Genomic DNA, 24,344 nt, shown 5'->3' with positions numbered 1-24,344 from the left:
AATGATAATTAAATGGTAACGAAGGTAAATGCAATGATAATTACAATTGAAATGTAATGAAAGCTTACCAAATAATTTGCATTTCATTTTTACAAATAAAAATTTACTAAATTGACGACAAAATGCAAGTTTTTGTTAAATTTTTTGAGTATGAAGTTGAAGTTTATTTCGGTTCAAAACTTCTTATTATCCCCTAAACGATAATTAATGTTTAGAAAATAAATGAGGTACACGAAGCTTTCATTAATCAAAGCTATTACAGTCTATTCAAATGTTATAAGTTATAAAATTAATTATTAATTTTAAAAGAACAAAATCGATAATTAAGAAAAACTCGTGACTTACTTAACCTTGTGAAAAATAGCTCTCACTAAATAATTTTAAAGATTTATAATATTTATAGTGTATTTAAATTAGGTCGGTTGCACATTTTTAAAGTCGACGATAGCGAATAAAAAACGAAAAAAAGTAATATCAAATGAAAAACGACCAATCAAAATCTTCTTAACATTTTATTGGTACTTCCTCTTAATTGATACGTGAGCACGTGCCGTTGTTTACTTAGCGACCATTACCTCAGTCGAGTCAATCTCCCGCCAGGTGTCTCCATAAGAGGTGATGGCGCCTGCACCAGAACTAGTGGGCCACCGAGGGGTCAACATGCCGACCTACGTCCTTCTCCCCGACCAGTTGTACGGGGACGTACTACGTTACGGCGAAGAGGTTACGGATTGTCAACGCGAATTGCGTAAGATACGCGACAATATACGTGCTTTACGTAAATTAAGGAATTATTCTTGTAAATCAAACGTCACAATGAGGCAAGCAACCGTAGAAGATGTTAGAGTTACCAGAAATCGAACCGAAAAGGGATGGTATTTAATGCCAAAACTCAGCAGTCTATGGAAAAAGTATCGTTGCGATTCGGCAATCACGCAAGGTGAGTGAAAATTTAATTATGTCCACGATAAATAATCAAAAAACACGTTTACTCTAGCAGACGACGTTCTGATTCAAGCAGACGAAAGCCGGTTAGGTATAGAAACTTTTCAAAATTTCTATAAGGTTTTAAATACAGACGTCATTAAATATAAGTTTGGGAAAATGATACAATTTAAAAAGTTTTTTTTTTCATTTTTAGTTATTTAATTTTAAAAATATACAATTAAATCCAGCTTATTTACATAGTTGGAAAGAAAAGAGTATTTAAAAACACCAGACAATTGTTTTGGCCAGACGAGGAGAAAATCTATTACAGCTATAAATATTTATCATGTGATTAGTTTAATTTTGTATCGATGGATACTTTTTGAATTCGTGACTTCCCCCATATCGCTTTTCCTATTGACCGCTATCTTCCCAGTCGGAGGGTAATGGGCACGGAGCATGCGTGATGATAATCGGCGAGGGAAGATCACGTTCCACAATCTTTTATTATAGGTTTGGTGTTGATAACGGATGTCAAGGTGGAGTAACATATATCCACGATTTTCCCATCACTGTTCGATGGTTAGGAAATTCATACTTCCCCTCTTAACCTTTACAGTACACCTTAAACGAAGAAGTTTTTATACCCAGTACAGCAGATATTGACCCACCTACAACCTTAGTATGTGACGGAATTTTTTCCCTGGAGCGAGATTTAAAGCAGATACACGAAATTCGTACCCTTGTGAGATGATGCCCCTGTACATAAGTCTTCCTTACATTGTATACGGTGAAGCATTCCGAACAGGCGCGTATTTATTAGATTATTCTGGCAAAACTAATATTAGAATTTTTTTTGAATATCTCTAATGTAATGTTTATTGTTTCTGAAATTTTTATCACTCGGAGACCCGGGTTTGGGAGGGGATGGAGGGGGTGCAAGGTGAAAGGCGACGTCACGACTCGCGCCACAAAACTTGACCTTATGGGTGAGGTATAGAGGTGCAGATAAAACCGCACGCCACTGCATGTAATAGGACGAGACCAGAACCACATAATTGTCTGAAGTTGATAACCACTTGTTTGGTACGTGACCTTTGTAGACAAATGGACGTGATCTTTGCTCGATCGTTACATGTTTTCCACTTAAAAAGAAGGAATTAGAAGATGATTCATTTTGTTACCGAACTAAAGAAAAAATTATAATCCGGAAGATGTAAGTTGTTTGTGTAACTTCACTAAAAATACTTTGTATTAAAACGTTCCTGTATCAGTTAAGCACGGTCGAATCACTAACCTTTAGCATAGATTAATGTCACAGAAATATACCACGCATGAAAAAATGATAAGAACGCTTCTAACAAGTTAATTCGATGAAAAATTCTATGCTTTTAAATACGCAATTCGCATTTTAATGAGAAATCAGAATTCGAACCCGTGAAATATAGTGACAAGGTCTAATGTTAAGAGAGGGGAGAAGGTCACTCAACTTAGTAAAAGTGTACGTCTTGGAAGATTCCATTTATTTAGTTGACGTTGATGGATGAAGCGTAATTGCTTTTATATTCATTCGATGAATTAAGAAAATTTTCTTCTCTTTTCACGACATCAATTGAGATGTGTATTTTTAATGGGAACGCGCATTTCTTTGTAATTCGTCATTTCCAAAGTTTCTGAATATCCAGCATCAGTCCTCTATTAATGTCAAAAAATCGGCTTTATCTACCGTGGTATTCTAAATTGATTAATTAATAATACTCTAAAACCAGAGTTAATCTGTAATTTTTATTTAAATCTAATAAGATATTGCTTAAAATCGTTATTTATTTTCATTAAGTATTTAAAAACAATACGCTATCAAGACCAGTTCAGGTTTAGACACAAGGCAACTGGTCACGATATTCTCTATCCTTACATATTTTTGGAAAGTCAAATTTGATGTTTTTTAAGTAAAAATTTATACAGAATTTACAGCCGATATACTATGATTTCCCAATTATGTACTGTATATTTTATACATAACTTTTAAGTAAATTTTTATTTAAATTTTATCATTTTAAATATAAATTAGTCTAATTATGTTTTTTTTTTTTCTGACGAATATAATATATTTAGTATTAAATTATTGCGAAGATTGATGCGAATATAAAACACTAATTACTGTACTGTGTATAAATAAAAAGTCAAATCTGATAAGTCGCGCCATCTGGTGCTACTATATACAAAGTTAGCAGTTTTACTTAATTAGAATGTATAAAAGAAACATGTGCAAGGAATTGAGGAAAACGAACAAACAAAAACACTTTACGAAAAATAAAAGATTCCTGTTTCACTGTTCTTTATAATGGATCATACAATAAACATTCTCAGGCCATTTATTACAAAAAAAAAAAAGAAAAAAAAAGCTGCTTATGATAAAGAACGCACATTAGGGTTTGTCTTTCAAGAGTATTATTATATTTGTTTTATTCTAAGAATGCAACAGACAAGATCTACAACTGTTGCAAATGACGGGATTTTCTGTAAGAGAACTGGTCACGTTTATCATTATTTTTCGATATACCGAATTGATAATGAAATTATCTTAAATACCTCAATAAATTTAGCCATTAACGAAAACAGTATAAAACCACGAAGAATCGAACGATGATATAAATTTAATCTACTCGTTTAAATGTATCCCAGGTCAAAAACAAACAAAAAAAAAAAAAATCTATCGAGAGTGCTTAAATTTCGAAGATCATTTATTCCGATAGACAGAAAATATCTCCACGTTTCTTTTTATAGTTAATGACTATTGTATGATATACAGTACAGTTGTGAGAAATTTATAGATTTTAGCCATTTTAAAAGCAGGAAATATACCTCAAATTTAAAATTAACTAAATTTATTCTCGAGTTATTTAAACTTGTATCTACTATAAAGCCAAAGAAGTATTTATACTTACATTTGTAGTCCTAAAATTTAAATTTAAAATTACTTATGAAAAATTAGTAGTGGTGTAGCCAGCAATTAAGTTTGATAGAGAGTAGGAATTAAGCTTAAATTAGCCACATGTTCTTATATTTTATTAAATTATTCCTGGAGATAAATACAAAGTATAATTGCTTATATTTACTTTTATTTTCGTTTTGTTTATTTGAAAACCAGAATGGATCTTCATTTGTATGCATGCTTATGGTCCTACTAATTATTGCAAAGAAACAGATGCTTAGAAAACAGCTAATTTTTATATCAAAACTAGCTTGTATGTCCGGGTTGCTCGAGCATTTGAGAGGGGTAGAAAATTGGTGAGGTTGAGTTGGGAAAGAGCGAAAAAAAAAATAAAATAAAATAGTAACTAAAATGTACAGGTATCCCTTCATTAACGCGGTTAATTTTTTAAAACTTCTACCGCGCATATAAAAGGATTACCGTAATTAATTTCGCGAGTTAAGCAAGAGAGACCTCTACGTTTATTAATCTCGGCATTTACAATAATGAAATTGAGAAACATAAAAAAATTGCTAAAGTTAACAGGAGGTGGGATCCTGACATGTTTGTCCTATAGACTTATAATTGTACATTTGCCACTTTCCCATTACGCCTTTCTCAAATCGCTCTTCAGCGGCATCATCTACACGATAAGAGCTTTAATTCGATACTTTAAACGTATTTTGAACCCCAACCGTTTATTCAAACTAAGTCGGACTAAGCCGAAACCCTCTTTCAATTAATATACAGATAAAAATTCAAAATTACCCTTAAAAGTAACGTGTTATTATGTATTTAAGATTCAATATTGGAAAAGAAGCCAGACTTTTGGCGTTTCAACTGCTTAGGCTAAGACTATTTTAAAAGTATAATTATTATTTTAATATTCTCTTATTAATTAAATAATAATTCAAATCTGGCAATATATTGATTTTTGTTGTTGTTATTGTTGTTTCTATTTTAAATGTGCGAGATTGAAGAAAATCGATTTAATTCTAATAATAAATTAAATTGAAATGTCGAAGGCTTTAATTATATTCTAATTACTTTCGAATTTATTTAATTAGTTATATTTTAATTAAATAAATTATTTCACTTGTATTGTTTCTTCTCTACGCTGTGCTGCCCTCTAGCGTTCAATTATATAATTATACAAATTCAAATTTTGTGTACCGGGAATTACAGTTTATACTTCATACCAATCTCCAACTAACACTTAATTCGTGCATTATGTAAATTATCAACGAATCTTTTAATTTAAAAAAGAATTGCATAGCTTTCATTCCATCACACAATTAAGGTTTCTCTAATAATCGAGTTAGTTTTACTTGCTTAGAAGGATGAAAGAAATGAACATTTCTCGTCTCAACTTTTCTGTCTGCACGTTGACCCAGCATGCTAATCCATCATAAGTTCCTCCCTCAAACCGCCCACTCTCACGTCTACAGCCTGTGCAGGTTAGAGGTCAAAGGTCGTGGGAAATGTAGTTTTCTCGAAATAACTCTTTGTTATATATACTTTGCACTGACCAATTCGCATCTCCATTTTCTTACATGATAAAACGGAATAAACGAACACTTTAGTCGGCTCCCTATTACTAATATAAGAATACAGAAATATACTTGAAGGTTTAATCGTGTAGTATTGTTTTGTATACGAATAGGAAGTGGGTATTTACTAAAACTGATTAAATAAATGTATATGTTAAATAGTTGTGCTGTAGTTATCCTATTGTTTTAAATATTTTATATTGAATAAAGTTTCAAATATTTTTGTATTTGAAATCTGTTTCTTTGTGGAAAAAGGAATGAACCGAACTTGAAATTTCTTTCAATTCTGTATTAAATTCTGCAATAAAAACTTGACTTATAAAGCTTTATTTCTGTAATTTAATGGGAAAATAATACATATTGTAATTAGTCAAAAGTCCTTAATTTCACGATTTAAAAAAAATAATAATAATAGTTCATAAGTGTAAAATATTTTTAGCATGCGATAGAATCCATCAGAACAAGTTATAAATGCAAGAGTAATAATCAGGAAAGTTTGCAGGTGCAAAGAAGGCCAAAAGGGTCAGATGCACAAAAACTATAAAGATCAGTAAACATATTCATTTCTTCCTGCTTGAATTTTTTTCTTCATCGTAATTGTATTCGGATATATTTACAGGCAATATAAAGTAAAACCAGTTTGACCAGATGATTGAGTAATGTACAGTACATATAGACGGCGCTGGTTTTAAAAGAAAATCTTGCCACTCCCACCGTTTAATGACGGTGTAGATGCTCTGCGAAGTTTCAGGATTTGTAGTATTTCGTGATGAGGATAAAACTGTGTTGCTTATATTAAGCGACGATTACAATTAATATTACTATTGAAGAGTCTTTGTTCATTGATAATCCGATAAGCAACGTCGTGCATTCATTTCTACACTAATACTTTGTTTTCAAATTCATTACACGTGTATTGTTTTCATTATAACCCAATTTAAACAAATATAAACTTTCTATAATTATAAATACGATCGTAAATCACTTTCACTTATGTCTCATATAACGCAATATAAAAAATACGAAACCGATTGTGCACTGTGAAACTCGTAAAAATACAATAGAATTTGATAGTTCCTTCTCGATTTTAATAGAATAATATTAAAAGGCGTGTTTTACTTTTCGACGTTCCTTCATTGAGTTAGTTAAAAGATATATTAATAAAGCTTAGTTATATTTTAATTAATATAAAAGACAAACTATTGACTCGGAAGTATATAAACTTAAACAAGGTATATTTTTATAGGTAAATTGCATAATCTAATTAAATAAATTAAAACGAATTAAAAGCGATTTCAGGGAAGTAGGAATCTTAGGGGAAAAACCTAAAAGAATTTCTATTAGGCCTATATATATATATTGAAAATGAATTTGAACTAATTTTATTTACTAGAGTTTTTCAGAGGAGGAAGAAAAATTGATCTTTTATATAATAGTTTCCTCTCTGGAATTCTGTGTTTCATCTGTAATATTTTCTCTAGCTGTATTTTAAACATTAATATAAAAAAAAGGTTAAAGTTTTTGGAATATAATGCATAGAAATTTGAGCTTTTCTTTTAATTAATTCATTAATTTATAATTGGCAAAACAATGATCGTAGTTTGACTGGAAAAGAATTTTGTATTGGTATATGGTTTTTGTTTGCCTTTTATTCATTTTGTCGGAGAATTAGCGCTATGCCGAAATCAAGATAAACTAAGAAGTCCCTCCGTCTGTGCACTTCCCTGTGCCTGGGAATGGAAGCAACCCTTACCTGTAACGGTCTCGCGAGTGGTTGGACAAGAGTTGCTGCTACCGATTTGGTCTTCTCCCCCTCATGGCCGCGAGACGTAGATGAATACAAGTTATCGTGATGAGAAGTTCCTGGCTTCTTCCTCTTCTTCGTTTAAGTCCTCAAACCATGATTGGGCAACGTTAAAGCGCGCGTTACTCAACATCGTTAGAGGTGATGGCAACACTCGGCCTTTCGAAAATCTTCATTCTCGATAAGTATTTCACCGAATTACAGAAGTTCTGGGAGACGGAGAGAAAATTGCAAGGTGAGTTACCTGCAATTACTTACCTCTAAAATCACCCATTCTTGTGGTCACGTGATTTGGGATATATCTCGAGCTTTTCGAAGAGATTTCAAATGCTTACTTCCACCTTAACAATTTTTACCAATCACGTAACCCATGTTGCAGTTGCGGGTGCGTTTTATGGCAGTGGTCAGTCACGTTTGTGTGTAACTAGATCCGGATTCTGCCGTGAAACAGTAAACGCCGGATTCGGATTACTGAACAGAGTCTGGAATAGTGGTAGTAGAATGGGTACTATTCCGAATTATAAGCGATGGAATTTATTTTGACTTTACTGCCACTGACTGTAACGTCAAAGCCACTGGAATGTATATGACCAGTGCACCCCAATGCATTTAAACGCCACTCTTATCTAAGTTGTAAAGAACCGTCTTCTTTTCCTTTCGAGAGGTCAGAGGTTGTGCAGAGCCGGGACGTCGAAAGAGGGAACGAAAGCTAGAAACCTGCCACACAAGTTCTGCCGTCTCATGCGGGGTGCTGAGCGCTGTGTTGACACGATGCAATTGTTGATGGTTGACCAAAAAGAATAATTCCGCTTAATTCTTCTGCATAATTTCATATTTGGAAAGTTGTATTTCTTTTTACCGGTTGAAAATACAAAGGTCATTCAACTCTTTTGACAACACATTTAATGTCACGCGTCTTCGTGACATGTGGTGGCGGACGAAAATCTTAACAATCTCGTATCGTAATCTTATCAGGACTGTAACGAAGCTATATATTCTGCACTGTTTCAAACAAAATCTAATTAAGCTGTAAGCAATGTAATTTATTTCTGTCTTGTATTTGCTTAGTATATTTGTAAACAAAACTCACGTGTATAAAGTATATAAGTAAAACATTTACAAATCTAATTTTAATTATAATAACCTAGTGTATTAATACGATTAATTTACTTAAATTATCAGTTTATTTAATTATATCAACGATTTAAACTATTTATTTAATTAATTTTAAATTAATATAAGTTTATAATAAATCTCTCGGTAATAATTAACGCGTAAACAATTTTATTGTCGTATATTCTTATGCGAAAAATTCATATTTTGTACTCGAGATTTGGGAAATAATCAAACGAAATTTTAACCGTTTTAGTAGTAAAATCGAGTGATGTGAATAGAATTTTACTGTAAATTCTAATTATTGTTATTTTACTTACCGGGTTAACAAAATACAAATACGTTTACTTTAAACTATTATATAAATATATCACATATAAACTTAGAGTAGGCAATGACATATAAATGGGATTTTTGTTTCGATTTTTTTCATGGTATGAAAATAAACAATACTTAAATCTGTCAATTCTTTCGTAAACTTGTATAAAGTGAGATAAGCATTCTGAATAAAAGAGTAAAGATTTCTAATTTTTACTTCCACAATATGCGGGTGTTTCTAGTAATTGTCTCTCCTATTAATTATTATGTAGGCCTATAGTACATTTAGATGTTCAAAGAAATTGAATTTATAGCAGATTTAGATGTATAAATTATATATTTTTTTCCTAATAAATTCAAGATTATCTAAACTTTAGTAGAACAGAATACATATAAATAACCGAGTGAAATTACGTTGTGTTTTTCATTTAATGGCGTAAGATAAAAAGCCGCGAGTAAGTTTACTTCAAAATAGGAGTATCCTGTAAGCTCTAATTAAATCCCATCAGTTTAGCTGATAGGAAAAAAGCCCGAGGATACGCACCTGTAGACAATTTGGATTTAAGGTGGAGCTATAAACTTCTTCCAGATAAAACTATCGAATTACGAAAACAAGAGTACAATAATATGAATGAAAATTTTCCAATAATTAAACGTTAGTGTTAGGGTAGCGTGATTACGCCGATAGTTTCAGCTTATTAATCGTGTTTTTATTTTTATTTGTATTTGTAGATGCATCATCAAACGAAGCCGTCCATCTTCAGCAACGTCTGCGCAGTCTCAGTTCAGAGTTGGTGACATTAAGAAACCGGCTTCATGTGACTAGTGTTGGAGCAGCGCCCGCACCCCTCAATGGTCAGACATTTTCCGCTTATCAGCAGGGTGGGTTCATTGATGAACTCTTTTTTTCGTTTAAATATCAAAATTATTTTAAAAAGGGGGTAATCTCTAGCTTTGGTTTCTTCACAGTTTTCGAGTCATAGTATGAGAATGAATGAAATATAGGACCTAAAAGAAATACTTCATTGAATGTTTTTGAATGAATGGGGAGAACCAGACTCGCATTCCTCGAGTTATTTCTTCCCTCCTCTCTTCACTGTTTACAGCTCTAACTTACCTTCGGGCGTTTCTTAGGTAAGGGGAGGGAAAAAACAAGTTTGGGTTAAAAAAAAAACCATCGACTTATCTGGGATATAGGACATGAACGATGCTTCGAACCAATCTTTTAACCGATTCAATAACTATTAATAATGCCTGCCTCTATTAATAATCAAGACTGTTTTCAAAAATAAAAGCGTGAATTTCGTTTATCGAAAACACTATCATTCTCGACTTTTTTTTTTTAATCTTTGGACCCATAACATTCCTCGAAGTTGCATGCATATCAGAGACAGGACCTCAAAAAACATTGACTTGAACATCATTAATCTTGACTAAGATCGTGTAATCTCTAACTATCTCCCTCGGGAAATATCTTTGAGGTATACCGAGATAAGTATAGTCAAACGGAGCAAAAATTCTTCCAGATGTATCGACTTAAATATTGGAAATTCATATAAAATAAATAAATATAATTTTGTTTATAAACTTGTCGGGAGTCCGCAGGCCCGTGTTCTAAAAACGTTTTTATTTTATTACATAGCAAATATTTAAAAATATTCTTTAAAACTATATTAAGCTTTAGGTGAAATGTGATGAATTTGTATATTATACATTAAAATGATACGTTTTAATGACTTTTTGATAAATAAAAAAGTTGGTTCTTTTTATTCAATTTTTTTAATTTATCAATTCTGTTATTTTATTTAACAATTCAAAAGTCGTCAAAAAATAATATAAGATGTCTCGGATGCTTATTATTATTGTAGTTTATTAATTAATTAATGACTAAAAGCCAATAGCTAAACACGGGGATCCGCTAAAATAAAGGGTTTGCACGACCTTTCGACATTTTCGAATCCCTGATAAGGTTAATTAAGAATTTTAGCATTTTGGGTTAATGTTACCCTTGGTGCCAAGATGGCGGCTCGTCTCTGATTCCAGCAAAGAAACAGTGGGACGAACGTTCTAACCTAACCTATTCTAATAAATTACCATAATTATTAGCAACCAAATTATTAGAATAGGTTAGGTTAAGTTAGAACGTGCGTCCCACTGTTTCCTTGCTGGAATCAGTGACGAGCCGCCATCTTGGCACCAAGGGTAACATTAACCGCATTTTGTAATATATCGTAATTTTAATTAAAAAATATTGAAAAGAGTATTATTAGAAAATTAATTTTTGTATAAAAAGAATAATTTTATTCATATAAATAATACAAAACCGTAAGAAAACAATGGTATGAGTGCGCAAGTCTTTTTTGGAATGGTCAATCAGCAATGTTGATATTTATTATTGGATTTTACTAGAAGAAGACGTGACCAAGCGGAATGTGTTTTACGTGTCGTATTCTTTATCAAAACAGGATTACATTTTTGTAAAATAAAAATGCAGAGGTTGACAAATGATACGACTCGATTGGAAACAGAAATGGGATTGTTAAGAAGAAGAGGAAGAAGAAGAATAGATTTTCAAATATATTTTTATTTTTACAGCCGAACTATGTAAAAGCGCAACTGGTGGCATGATTCGACAATCTGTCTGTGCTGAAATTCAAGACTTAATTCATTTGCCCGGGCCACTGACTGAGGACGCCGTCCTACGAACCCTGCATGCTAGGTTCTTCAATCAGGAATACTTTGTAAGTGTAGCACTGTAAATTATTAAAAACGCGTTCGATTAATTACAATCTGGGAGCATATTCTGAGATGTAAATAATGAAGTCGAGTATGCACAGTGATTAATGATGTAAACATTTATGAACGGCCAATAACCGGTCAATTGCATACTCTACTGCAGACATGACCGTCAGCGACAACTGGACGTTGACATAAGATGGCGTTGTTACCCTAAAGGGCCTGCAGAATGAAATCCTTATAATGACATACTGTGCACAATCTAGGTGGTCATAACGATGCACAGTGGATTTCATTAGACTCCGTAATGGATGAAGCTGTTGTTCTCATTCCTCTTGTTTGTACGTTTACTGGGCTGGTGTGCGTGACCCACGTTGGTTTACTGTAGTTCGATGTCCTTCGCTATTTATATGAAATCAAATTCCATTAGAGAAAGTGTTGGTTTTATCTGTTTATTTCTTTTGCCCTTGTTCATTCCTGTTTTTATAAGTAGTGTATTCTTTTTAATGATCTGCTAGGAAAAAATTCTATAACATTCCATGCAACAATCAGACTTTTTTATTAGTAAACAGAAGACTTGGAAGCGGAGCAGTAGTAACATAGATCCACTTTTTTCGAAGTTAAGGGATGTAAATCGAATATTATTTTATTATATTTCATTAATTTCTAGTAGTAAAAGCTGGGAGAAGTCTTTATCTATAATTTACCTACGCTCTGCTCTGTTATTTGAATACGAAGCATATTTTTATGATTAAAAGCTACTTGTTTTATTTTCGAAATAATTGAATTTAATTATTTATCGAATCATTTCAAGAAAGTTAAACGGCTTCGTTATTCTAAAATGAAACGTTCTACTCAACACTTTCGATTTTACAGTATTGTTACAATGATGTTTAATTATATTATAATTTTTTAGACGAATGTCGGTCCAATTCTGTTGTCAATCAATCCTTATCAGGATGTTAGTAATCCATTAACATTGAGCAGTGCTCATGCTGCTTCTCGGTGCCCTCAACTGCAAAGAGTTGTTCATGAAGCAGTGAGACAGCAAAGTGAAACGGGATATCCCCAAGCTATTATTCTCAGGTGGGTTGTTTCCTTATCTTGATCCTTTTCAAATTAACATATTCTTACATTGAAAACTATTCTAGTGGAGAAAGTGGAAGCGGAAAAACTTACTCCTCCATGTTGCTGTTAAGACAGCTATTTGATGTAGCAGGTGGAGGACCGGAGACGGATGCTTTTAAACATTTAGCGGCGGCATTTACAGTACTTAGATCACTGGGAAGTGCAAAAACATCATCTAATTCTCAATCTAGTCGAGTAGTGAGTATCGTTTTACTTATCACGTTTTTGCATCATTAATTGTTTGCAGTGTTCTATTTTTTTATTTTAACTTTCTGCTGTATGAAATTTTATTGTTTTAAAATACGTATCTGTAATGAGTTGAGACCAGATCTTCAACATTCCTCACGAACTTTCTTCCCATTCTTGACTTTAATGTTCAATTGTCGGAAACAGAATTATTGATATCGAGTGTTAGTTTTTATTTTTCTCTTTCATTCATACATTAATAGGTTGTAGCTCTCTGCTTAACAATAGAAAGTCTGTTTTCCAAAGACATTTCTTTATACATCCGCTCGGTGCAAAACCATTTATATTTATATGCTATGAGATTTCAACATAAGTTTAGTTTTTTTAGCTTATTTATGGACTCTCATTAAGAAAAATATAATTTAACCAGAGCATATCTTATTTTTTATGTTTACATTTTATGCAAATCCAAATTTGTCCTGGTATGTTGCACCATTAGGTCATCAAATAACAGAAGTTGTAATTTATGAAATTCTTACTTTTTTAGAATACGAGAAAACGTTTGGAAGAAACATGAAAGCAAACCTTATTTTATATGCTTATCATTTGCTTTTTTTTCTTCTTACAGTCATTATAATAAATAGTCATAAAATAAAACCAAGAGCAATAGATATAAAGAATTTGCAAAAGAAAAAAGGGTTAATGTTACCTTAGGTAGCCAAGATGGCGGCTCGTCTCCAATTTCAGCAAAGAAACAGTGGAACACACATTCTAACCTAACCTAACCTAACCTATTCTAATAAATTACCATAATTATTAGCAACCAAATTATTAGAATAGGTTAGATTAGGTTAGAACGTGCGTTCCTTGCTGGAATTGGAGACGAGCCGCCATCTTGGCTACCTAAGGTAACATTAACCGAAAAAAGAATTAATCTAAATTACGCAAAATTCAGTAATGTAAATAAATTTGAATAATATAAATTATTAATGTAGGTTAATTTATTAAGTTTATCCAAAAGAATGCGGGTTGTGCGTAGAATTAAAATTTCCGTAATTTTTTTTCACTTTTTTCAATTCCTATGAGAAGTACAGTATTGTGTTTAGTGTTTTTAATCGAAGTTTATTTTGATAAAGCTGTGTTTGTGTGTGTATTTATTGGATGTAGATGAAAGAAAACAATAATAACAATAAAGTAACAAAGAAATACCTGAGAAAACAACATTTAAAAAATCGCTCGAAATTTGTCACGCTGTTTACTGAATTTGATTTTTAGACACGGGGAATGTACCGTATATGGATATATAAAAATTTCAAAATATTAAATAATATCTGATTATCTAGTAGTTCCGGTTAAGCATACAGGTTGGAGTGTAACAGGCATAAGTATTAAAAAATCAGCATGGGTGTGGTAGCTATCTGCCTGCGGGGGTGGCTAGTACGAGGTCACTGTCCCCCGGCTTATTTCAAAGTGTTATTTTTTGTAATTCTTCAACTCGAGGTGACTAGTACACAATATATGATGGTCGGTTATAAACAAATTAACTACCAGTCTGCATTTTACCCGGAGTGGCCCGGGATGTAGCATTTTATGCTACGCATCCTTGACGGACGTAAGAAATGTTTGCATAACCTACCGATAATTGACTGTAATTTTATCAACTGACGGAGGGAACGATCGACCTTTATAACTCAAAAACTTTTCCTTGACCTTCACTGTCTTGTTGACATTGGTTTCTTATTCTATCTCCAGCTATTCGGCATGCAAATAGAGATTTTTCCAATTTAAAAAATAATGATCTCTAAATATTAAAATACCTTTGACATCGGACCAGTTTAGATGGATGGCGTAAATGAAATTCTACTTAACAAGCGATCAATTATTTTGATTTATTCGAAGGAGTGTCTAAATTGGAAAGAAATAGATATTAATAGTTAATTTTCTTATGTAATGGTAATTGATTAAAATATAATTTTTACGTCTTAAGATATTTTCCAGACTACATATAAATTACATTTATTCCTTTTATTTTTATTCCATAGAAAACACGTTTTTATTTAGTTTGAATAAGACACCTCTCTTTATAATGTAGGCTACATAATTATTTCATTTTTAAACTGTGGTATCAATTGGGATATCAGTAAATTTAGATTAAATTAAATTCGATTGTGATCTTTGCACACAATTCCAATTGTTTAGTAAGATTTATTTGGATTTATCGCGACATTCATATGCCTTAACACTATGAAAAATGTCTGTTGCAATGGTTAATCAATCATAAATCGGTTGTATCAGTAATCCATTTGTTTGTAAAGAGAAACATTTTTTTAAACCAGCTGTTTCCAAACTACTGAGATCTTCGGATCCCTTTAAAAATCAAAAAAATGTTTGCAGTCAACTAGCGTAGTTTCAATACTAAAATCAAAACTAGATGTATGTAATGATTAAAACTAAAACGACGTTGTAGGCCAGGGGTGGGCAACCCTTGGCACGCGTGCCAAACATGGCACGACAACGACTTTTTTCGTCACGCAAAAATCACCGTAAAAATTAAATATCCAACATCTTTTTGTATATTTCTTTTTTGTGTTTCGTAAAGAACTTTACGCTAAAGTATATGTAGGTTTTTGATTATTTTAAAAGCTTTTTTCGATACTTAAAAGACACTAACTTGTAAGTAATAATACGAGATACGCTCCTAAAAATTTCGATTGGCACGTGAGAAAATTTTGCATCTTAATTTGGCGATTTTGGCACGCTTGATTAAAAAGGTAGCCCATCTCTGTTATAGGCAACTATTGTAGCTTAATAAATGCCTTCTAAACGTTTCGCGAATCCTCTGGAACCGGCTCTCTGGTTTTTTAATGTGTATTGCAAAGGGCTTTATCAAAGACTTGGAAGCACAAATATAGAGAATTTTAGACGCAAATTCTCATTTACGCCCACTTCTGATCTATAACTTTCATATGTAAATGAAATTTATTGTTTTATACAAGCTTTCCCGAGAAGTTTGCGACAACCAGTTCTTTCACATCACAAATTTTAAATGATATAGTCGAACGTAGCAAGATTGTGCGTGGGTCGGATCCGGTCCGTGGAACGTACTTTGCCATGCCCGATCTGTCTATGAAAAATGTTATCTTCGCGTATTAATATATTCTAGTCGATACATCTGATAAATCGTCAAATATTAAAGGTTGAAGTTAAATCGATTTAGTAAAATAGTTTTATGTAATAGATCAGAATGTCGTATGTATTCTAGAGGCGGCGCTAGGATTTAAGAGGCCCTAGGCAATTTTGGGGTCCTAAAAACAGAGTGATGGATGTAGAGGGTAGATTTATTTAGGTCTACAATGATATGAAAATTTTAAATACAGAAACAGAAAGTTGTATGTATACGGCAACGCGACAAGTGGGAGATCTGCCGAGGGGGGATACCTCTCAGGAAGACTTTCTATGGGAAATTGACCCTATTTTAGGTGTTACAAACGTTGGAAAAACTCGGAACACTCCACGTGGCCAGCCGTTGGCGAGGCGGGAAACCACGACCAGTGTTCTGTGTTTTATCCAATCGGCCACTGGTGGGCAGAAACGGAAAATAAAACACACAATAAAGTAATAAAAATGTGTACAATAGTTTTACAATGAATTGGAAAATTCAATAGGTTTACAGAAATTCACTTACAAAACTGTCCTGAAGCAATATCTCTCTCAATGGACAAGATCAAAAGCGAAGAGGCTTTCTTGACACATCGTTGTTTGGAGATAGTTCTTGATCAATTTTAAGTTTTAAAATGGTCGTTCTGCAGATGCAATAGATACCTGTACAACTATATCTTCAATATTTACCAGTTTGATTATTTGAATACTAAAATATATTAGGCTACTAAATTCGCGAGGCTCTAAGCGTCGCCTTTAACTTTCTCGGTTGTTATAACACGGGAAAGCATTGTGAACAAACTTGACTCTTTTTTTTTTTTTTTTTTTTTTTGCAAATCGCAACGTTTTTGGACCCCTGAAACCAAAAGTGTCGGAAAAAGGGGAAAAAAATTCCACCAATGAGTTGCTTAACTTTTCCGGCAACTTTTAAAACTGAGTATGTGGTGCCGTCATTATAATATTTTATTTTTTAAAAACATATTTTTAATTATTATAAAAATGTTAATTTTGATGATAGAGACGGATTTTTTAAAAATTTGTAAATAACGAGTAAAATCCTCATTAAGTCAGACCATACAAGAAATGTGATCCATGACCCCCCTTTATCTCCCCACCTTGTCGACCTTTAACCACCAAAATGTCCTAAACACATCTTTATGCGAAATTTCAGAAATTTCGACAAAAAAGCATAGGAGTTATAAGTTTCAAAGAGGATGAACGAAGTCGTGCCTCACACACACACACACACACACACACACACAAATACACAGGGAAAAAAAACCCGAATTTTCTTGCATTTCTCATGTTTTAAGGTCCTTGAGTCCAAAACTATAAAAATCTTGGAGGGTCATTTATTGACCGATCGCCATACTTTCCCTCTGTTATATACAAAACAGCCAGGAAAGTAAAACTTACCGAAGTATATATGTACAGTACAGTGTATGTGTTGGTGTCTATTTCGTTTAATATTTCTGGATGGGGTAAGGATTGAGAATCGAAATTTGGCACGATAACGTGTATTCAAGAGGCATTGATGCTTTCAAATTTTGATGGTTAACCTATTCCAGTGCCGGAAAAGTCGAGCAAAAGCCCTTGCCAGCTTTTTTCTATTCTATCTTCTCTCTCATAGGTTCTATGGCTTTAGCTATGGATTCCGAAACCATGCCGTTTTCTTCATTCGTCGTTTGTCATTGTTTTTCAATCTAAACATAAAAAAGACTTAATTAATGGAACTTAAAGTAATATCATGACGTAGGAGAAGGGAATGTTTTAGAATAACATAACATCGGCAATCATTCTGTGTCAGAAACGGTTAATCCGTTAATTTTATTCTTCCACTACATGTTAATGACGAGAAACGAACTCTTACCCGATTAAAAGTGAAGCGATGACGCCAGAAAGTCGTATTTTAACAATTTCACGAATAGCAGGAATAAAAATCTCCACACTTTTCACAGACAGAAACCAGAACCGAGTAATAAACGATTCCACAGGTTGATGTCAAGATGTTGAAGTATATACTCCACTTAACGCTAGTCTGCAACACTTTTTTCGCGAAATAAGTCGGAGGTCCTACTTAGGGGTAGCCATCCGACTTTGGTGCTTTTCAAAATTCTTAACAAATTTAAGCTTCAATAATTTCGTTAAGAATTGTCAGAACGGAAAATAAATATCTTAATTAGAAATTTGAGACTTTATTATAGACAGTAATCAGTAGCGTAGCGAGGGGGGTGCAAGGGGTGCCCTTGCACCCCCTCGCTACGCTACTGATTACCCTCAGTCATCATGCACCGGGTGCCACTCTCAGAAGGGTGCCCAAATGGTCTCCAAGACAAACTATGTGTGTTTCTGGAAGGGGAAGAGGGGCGCCAGTTATGTTCGCTACGCCACTGACAGTAATGGGGACATTCAAAACTAGATGTAAATATGTTGTGTATAATATGATTATGTCTGTATATTTTTCCGGTGATTAAAAGTCGCAGTCCATCCAATATCAAGATATAGAAAATGAATACCAAATAAAATTAATGAGCCAAGATTTTTACATTTTTGAATTCGGGGGTATTGAAACGTGGAGAAATGTGGAAAAGTTTTTCTGTGTGTAGTCTATGAACGTTAGTATATTTTGAGGAGCACAGTTTTGTTCGTCCACTTTAAAGCTTAATAACTCCTGTATCTTTTGTGGAAAATTTCTGAAATTTTGCAGGGAAGTTTGCGTATTAGGGGGATTGATGCTATTAAATTTTGGTGGTTAAAGGTCGAAGGGGTGGGGAGATAGAGGGAGGTCATGTGTCGTATATAGAGTGGGGTCGGACTTAATGAAGATTTTACTGGTTATTAACATCTACAATTTTTTCATAAAACTCGTCTCTACTCTTAAAATTAAACTTTTTGCCATTTTATAATAATTAATAAAATATTGTAAAACATGGCGCCATACACAATTTTAAACATTTTTTGGGAAACTTATGCAACTCGCTGCTGGATTTTTATTTGGTAAATAGTAAAAAACATATTTTTAACATTTCTGTTACTAAGCAAATATACATTTTTTAAAACATATCCAAAACTAACAAGTCTTGTACTGGAGAAAACATATCTCACTCTGAGGGTACATCCGCTTCAAATTGAGAGCCTTCACTGTGCTAGGTTAACCAAATTATATTATCCTATAGAAACAAGAAACTATTTTTTTCTACTTTTCCCATATTCCAAGGAATTTGTGGTTATTCTTTCTGTTTAACTAGGTTGGAGATAATGGATACTGATTTTTATAAGAATATTTTCTAACCTATGTTTTCTGTTTCTCATGGGGAGGACTCAAGCTTGGAAAACTATCCCCTTTCTTATGCTTTGTCCAATGAGTTGTATTTTTCATTTCGCCTATTTGTATTGGTCGACATAGCAAGAATATGGTCAATGTTGTCTGGCCATAGGTGCCAGTTGATTAAATTTATCAATACTTTTTATTTTATTAAATCAATAAGAATTTATACAGAGTTTTGAAAAAAAATAACTTGAGACTTACCACACGTGAACTTTTTATTTTTCATCATACCAGATTTTTCTTTTTAAGTTTTTAAATGTTGGTAAATTATTGTATTCGGGTCATAACTTTTTATTTCTTATTAATTTAAACTTGTTTGCATTTCTATTTCAGTCATTAGGATGCAAATAAGTTTTATAAAAACTTATTTTTGCAGGGGATATTTTCTATTTTTGCTTATATATACCTTTTCGAAAACAAAATACGGTGCGTCAAACAAAATACCGAACATTATTGCCTAACAAATATCTAATAGCAGTTTTAATATTGGGTGCCACAAAAGTTATCCCCATTTCAATGACATTTTTTGAAAGATTAGTTGCAAATTTTGCATTGATTTATGTCCATTGTTATTCGGAAATAAATAAAAATCTTAATCTTTGATATCTTTCATGCCTGGTCAAAGACACCCTACAGACTTGTCTTTTACAGCTTAAATGACAACTTCTAAGAAAAAGGTTGGAGACTCCTGATTTAGAAAGTTAAATATTTTTATCCTGCTTGTAAATATTTTTTGAATAATATCACAGATCTATATAAAATTCTTGACTTGAAAAATAGTTAAAAATGAGATTATTTGTGCTAAATACATGAAAAATAACTTTTAAATAAAAAATTCTCCATTTAGCTTTCCACTACACTGGCAAAAATGATGTCATTAATCTTGAGTTAAATAATTAATTGAATAGTGAATGTAATATTTTGATTTAAATGCTCTGTTCGGTATCTTTTTCGATATAATTATAGAATTAATGTGGTTTAGTATTTTGAGAGGACACTTTGTTAAGAATTTAACTCAACACGATACTAAATATTTAGTAAAGTGAGAATGAAATTCAACAGTAGTTTATTGAATTAATCATTTTTTAACTTTGTGTCATGACTACAAATTATACAAGCAAAAGAATAGTCATAAGATAAAGATAAAAAAATGATTTATTCAATATTTTTAGGAAAAATAATTGAATATAATTATCGTTTGTATACAATGTTTTGATTTCATATATATGATAAAATATTTTAAGGGCTACTTTATTGAAGTACAAGTGACAGATGGGGCTCTCTACAGGACAAAAATTCATTGCTATTTTCTTGATCAGGTAATTAATATTTTTCAATATTTTAAAAGTAATAAGCAACTGGAATTTAATACATTTTCAAAATATTATAATTTTTAATTTCCTATTAATTTTATATTTGGAATAAAGCTTTTATTTTATGTTATTTTATTTGTAGACAAGAGTTGTAAGGCCATTACCAAATGAAAAAAATTATCATATATTTTATAAATGCTGGCTGGATTAACACAGGAAGAAAGAGGTAATATTTGTTTGCCATTTTATTAATACCATACCAATGATGATGTATTAATATTATGTCATTAGCTACATATGGAATTTTGAATTTATCTGGTTAACAAGCAATGTTCCCTCTAATTTTTTTTGTAGCTGAGCAGAATGTGTACTTCTCTGAACAAAAATTTTTCTGGGCATATATATATAAAATCTTACTTTATCTTATTTTAAAACATACTTCCATACAAAATATTATCTTTTGTCAATGATTTAATGTATTTAGTCGAAATATACATAGCAATAATTGTGTTGCAGACAGAGTGAGAAATAAGTAAACAACAATTCAAATCAGTGTGCATACTCGCCTGCGCGGCACATAAATTCTCGTGGGCGGCAACAATTTGAGCAGTGCATGGCCATGCAGTGGCGCAGCTTAAAGGGAACATTGTTAACAAGTAATTACATCAGTATAATGTAACTTTTGGAAGAAGTAAAAAAGTTTTTATTCTCACTTGTAATAATTTCTTATAAAACTTGCATAATGAAATTTTTTCTCAAAGGTTTACATCTGTAAGCATCACAACTTTACCAAGTAGGGTTACATGTTTTGACTAAGTGTTCTCATCACACTACAAATTTTTATAAATAAATATATAAAAAATGTATTAAAATTACTTTTTTTTTAAATAATACAAGAAAATTGATATTCAAAGCCTGAGAATACAATTCTATAAACATCAAGACATCCAATTGTGAAATACAGATATTCTAGTGTAATTCTAAATATATTATGCATTAAAATGTAAAAAACAATAAAGGTTAAATATTTTCATTAAAAATTAATTTACCTATTATATTTTCACAAATGTGCATGTAAAATGAGCTATCAACAACTTAACTATAGGAAGGCAAACTGGGATGGCTGTTTACATTTTTGTGATTGTAATGTCTCATAACTATGGACTAATGTAACTAATACTGAAAACTGACTGGTTTGCATATAAAAAGGAGGGAGGTTCATCTCAATCCCTAATGCTATCATAAAAACAAAACATCTGCACCTGCAGCACTATAAAACACGCTTCTAAGGCACCTGAATTATCATAATTCATAATATATTAATTTAAAATTCAATTTTATAACACATTTTTAGCTCAACTGAATTTAATTGGTTATTCGGTCCATAATTTACGTTATCTCAACCAAGGAAGTACAAAGCAGCATGAAACAGAAGATGCAACAAGATTTGAAGCTTGGAAGGTGAAAAATTTGATCATTAAATTCATAACTATTATAAATAATTTTATATTTATGTTATGATTATTATTACTTTTCAGACTTGTCTTTCTGTTCTTGGAATTCCATTTATGGATGTTGTAAGAGTATTAGCTGCAGTTTTATTATTAGGAAACATTCAGTTTATAGATGGTCCAGGATTAGAAGTTGATGTTAAAGGTGGAAGTGGTAAGTATTTAAATACTTTTTAAGATATTAATGAGTAAAAACTCATTAATGTCTTAGATAATGTTTTATATTTTTCAATAGAAATTAAAGCAGTGTCATTATTATTGGGAGTATCCAGTATGTCACTTTTTCATGGCTTGACTACTCGTACACATAACGTTAGAGGTCAGAGAGTAAAATCTTCATGCGATGCAAAAATGGTAATTTCTAACTATTACTAATTATTTTTAAATTATAAAATATAAAATAATTTTTCTGAATATAATATCTTCCTAAAAATATATGATTTTATGGCTTTATCAGGCAAGTATGACACGGGATTCTCTAGCTAAAGCATTATATTGTCGAACTGTGGCCACAATTGTTCGCAGAGCTAATAATTTAAAAAGGTTAGGTTCCACTTCAGGAACTCTCAGTTCAGACAGTAATGAATCTGTTCACAATCATACAGGTAAAAATATTTCTCTTTTAATGACAGTGACTAAAGTAATAATTAAAGATGTATTTTTATAAAAGAATAAATTTGTATCTTTAGAGAACAGCAGCCAGTATGCATCCACTGCAGGTTCTGGTGGAGGAAAATCGTCAAAATCTATGACAGTTCTTAATTCAGCTGTGAGGCATGCCACAGATGGATTTATTGGTATTCTTGACATGTTTGGATTTGAAGGGTGTAAGGTAATACTTACTCTTAGCAATAATATAATAAATTATTTTCTAGTATCACAGCTTCTATCTATACACATTCAATATTGGGTTAATGTAACCCTTGGTGCCAAGATGGCGGCTCATCTCTGATTCCAGCAAGGAAACAGTGGGACGCACGTTCTAACCTAACCTATTCTAATAATTTGGTTGCTAATAATTATGGTAATTTATTAGAATAGTTAGGTTAGGTTAGAACATGTTTCTTTGCTGGAATCAGAGACGAACAGCCATCTTGGCACCAAGGGTTACATTAACCCAATATGGATATTCAATTTTAAAATTCATATTTTTAGTGTTATACACACTGTTTCATTTATATATTAACATCAAAAATATGAATTTTAAAACTATTGAACTGTTTTTGGTGTACAGTGCAAGAATTCTTGATATGTTTTTTATATATATATATTTCAAAACTAAAGTAATATAAATTTCTTTACAGGATTAACATTTTTCCTTATTCTAAAGTTATTATTTTTAAAATAAGTATAAAATATTTAAATAAAATAGTCAATGTCACAGTATTAAAATTTTAATTTTAAATCCTAAAACATAATTAAGAGGTATGTTGTTCAGTAGACTACATATATTTAGTTTATATTTTAGAATTTATATTATATTCAATACGTTTATATACTGTATAATAAATTCAAAACTTATAACCTTGAAATTATTCTTTATATTGAAATTTAGTTATGGATTTTGATTTAAATTTCAGTATTTAAAAATATGAAATTAAATCAATATTAAAATATATTATTTAATGAAAGATTACCTAGTTTCCAAAAAAAGAAATTAGTTGAAAACAACACTTTGTCAAACTCCTTTTATTTCATAAATTGTCATTTAATAGCTATAAATGCATTTAGGAATAATTTACCTCCTTCTCTGTATGGAATTTTACATTATTCTTATTAGTTCTGACAAGATATCTTTGCAATAAAACAATCATAAAAACTTCATAGCAATAAACATCTTTATCTACATGTATACCTAATTTGAAAAAAATTTTTTCTGAAATATTCAATGTAATTTTACATTGTTTGATTTCAAATGTTATATCTTCCACCTTCTTTCTCTTAGACAATGGCTTACTGATCTTGATGTTTTTCAAGACTTGGATTATTATTATTATTATTATTGTACAGGTTAATAATGCTTAAGCATCTTTTCTTCTCCATTCTGTTCTGTCTTGACAATCCTCTTCTGTCAGTCCTTTGTGCTCCATAGCTTTTGTTACTTCCTCTATCCATGTAGTCTGCGGCCTTCCTCTCCTCCTTCTACCTGCCAGAATCCATTTCAATATCTGTTGTGGTAGTCTATTTTCTTCCATCCTCCAAACATGGCCATACCAGGTTAATTGTTTGTTATGGATATAATTGACTATAGAGTTTTGATAATCCATGTTTTTCCTAATTTTCTCATTTCTTACTTT

The 24,344-nt window shown here is 31.7% G+C and overlaps 1 protein-coding gene across 1 annotated transcript in view; it reads left to right on the top strand.

Moving 5' to 3' along the window:
* Positions 1-659: 659 nt before the first annotated feature.
* LOC136983750 (uncharacterized) overlaps positions 660-24,344 on the top strand; it is a 42,869-nt gene continuing 19,184 nt past the window's right edge. The window contains 13 exon segments of the mRNA XM_067280590.1: positions 660-940; positions 9,419-9,568; positions 11,282-11,427; positions 12,339-12,508; positions 12,574-12,748; positions 20,468-20,542; positions 20,679-20,727; positions 20,730-20,762; positions 21,891-21,997; positions 22,075-22,201; positions 22,283-22,401; positions 22,505-22,652; positions 22,737-22,879. Of these exon segments, the coding sequence (XP_067136691.1) occupies positions 661-940; positions 9,419-9,568; positions 11,282-11,427; positions 12,339-12,508; positions 12,574-12,748; positions 20,468-20,542; positions 20,679-20,727; positions 20,730-20,762; positions 21,891-21,997; positions 22,075-22,201; positions 22,283-22,401; positions 22,505-22,652; positions 22,737-22,879 (1,722 nt within the window). The 5' untranslated portion in view covers position 660.

Source organism: Centruroides vittatus, unplaced genomic scaffold, assembly GCF_030686945.1.
Source record: "Centruroides vittatus isolate TY-2023 unplaced genomic scaffold, ASM3068694v2 contig_885, whole genome shotgun sequence".
Classification (NCBI taxonomy): domain Eukaryota; kingdom Metazoa; phylum Arthropoda; class Arachnida; order Scorpiones; family Buthidae; genus Centruroides; species Centruroides vittatus.
The sequence above is the reverse complement of the archived record's forward strand: the minus strand, read 5'-3'. Positions and strand labels throughout refer to the sequence as shown.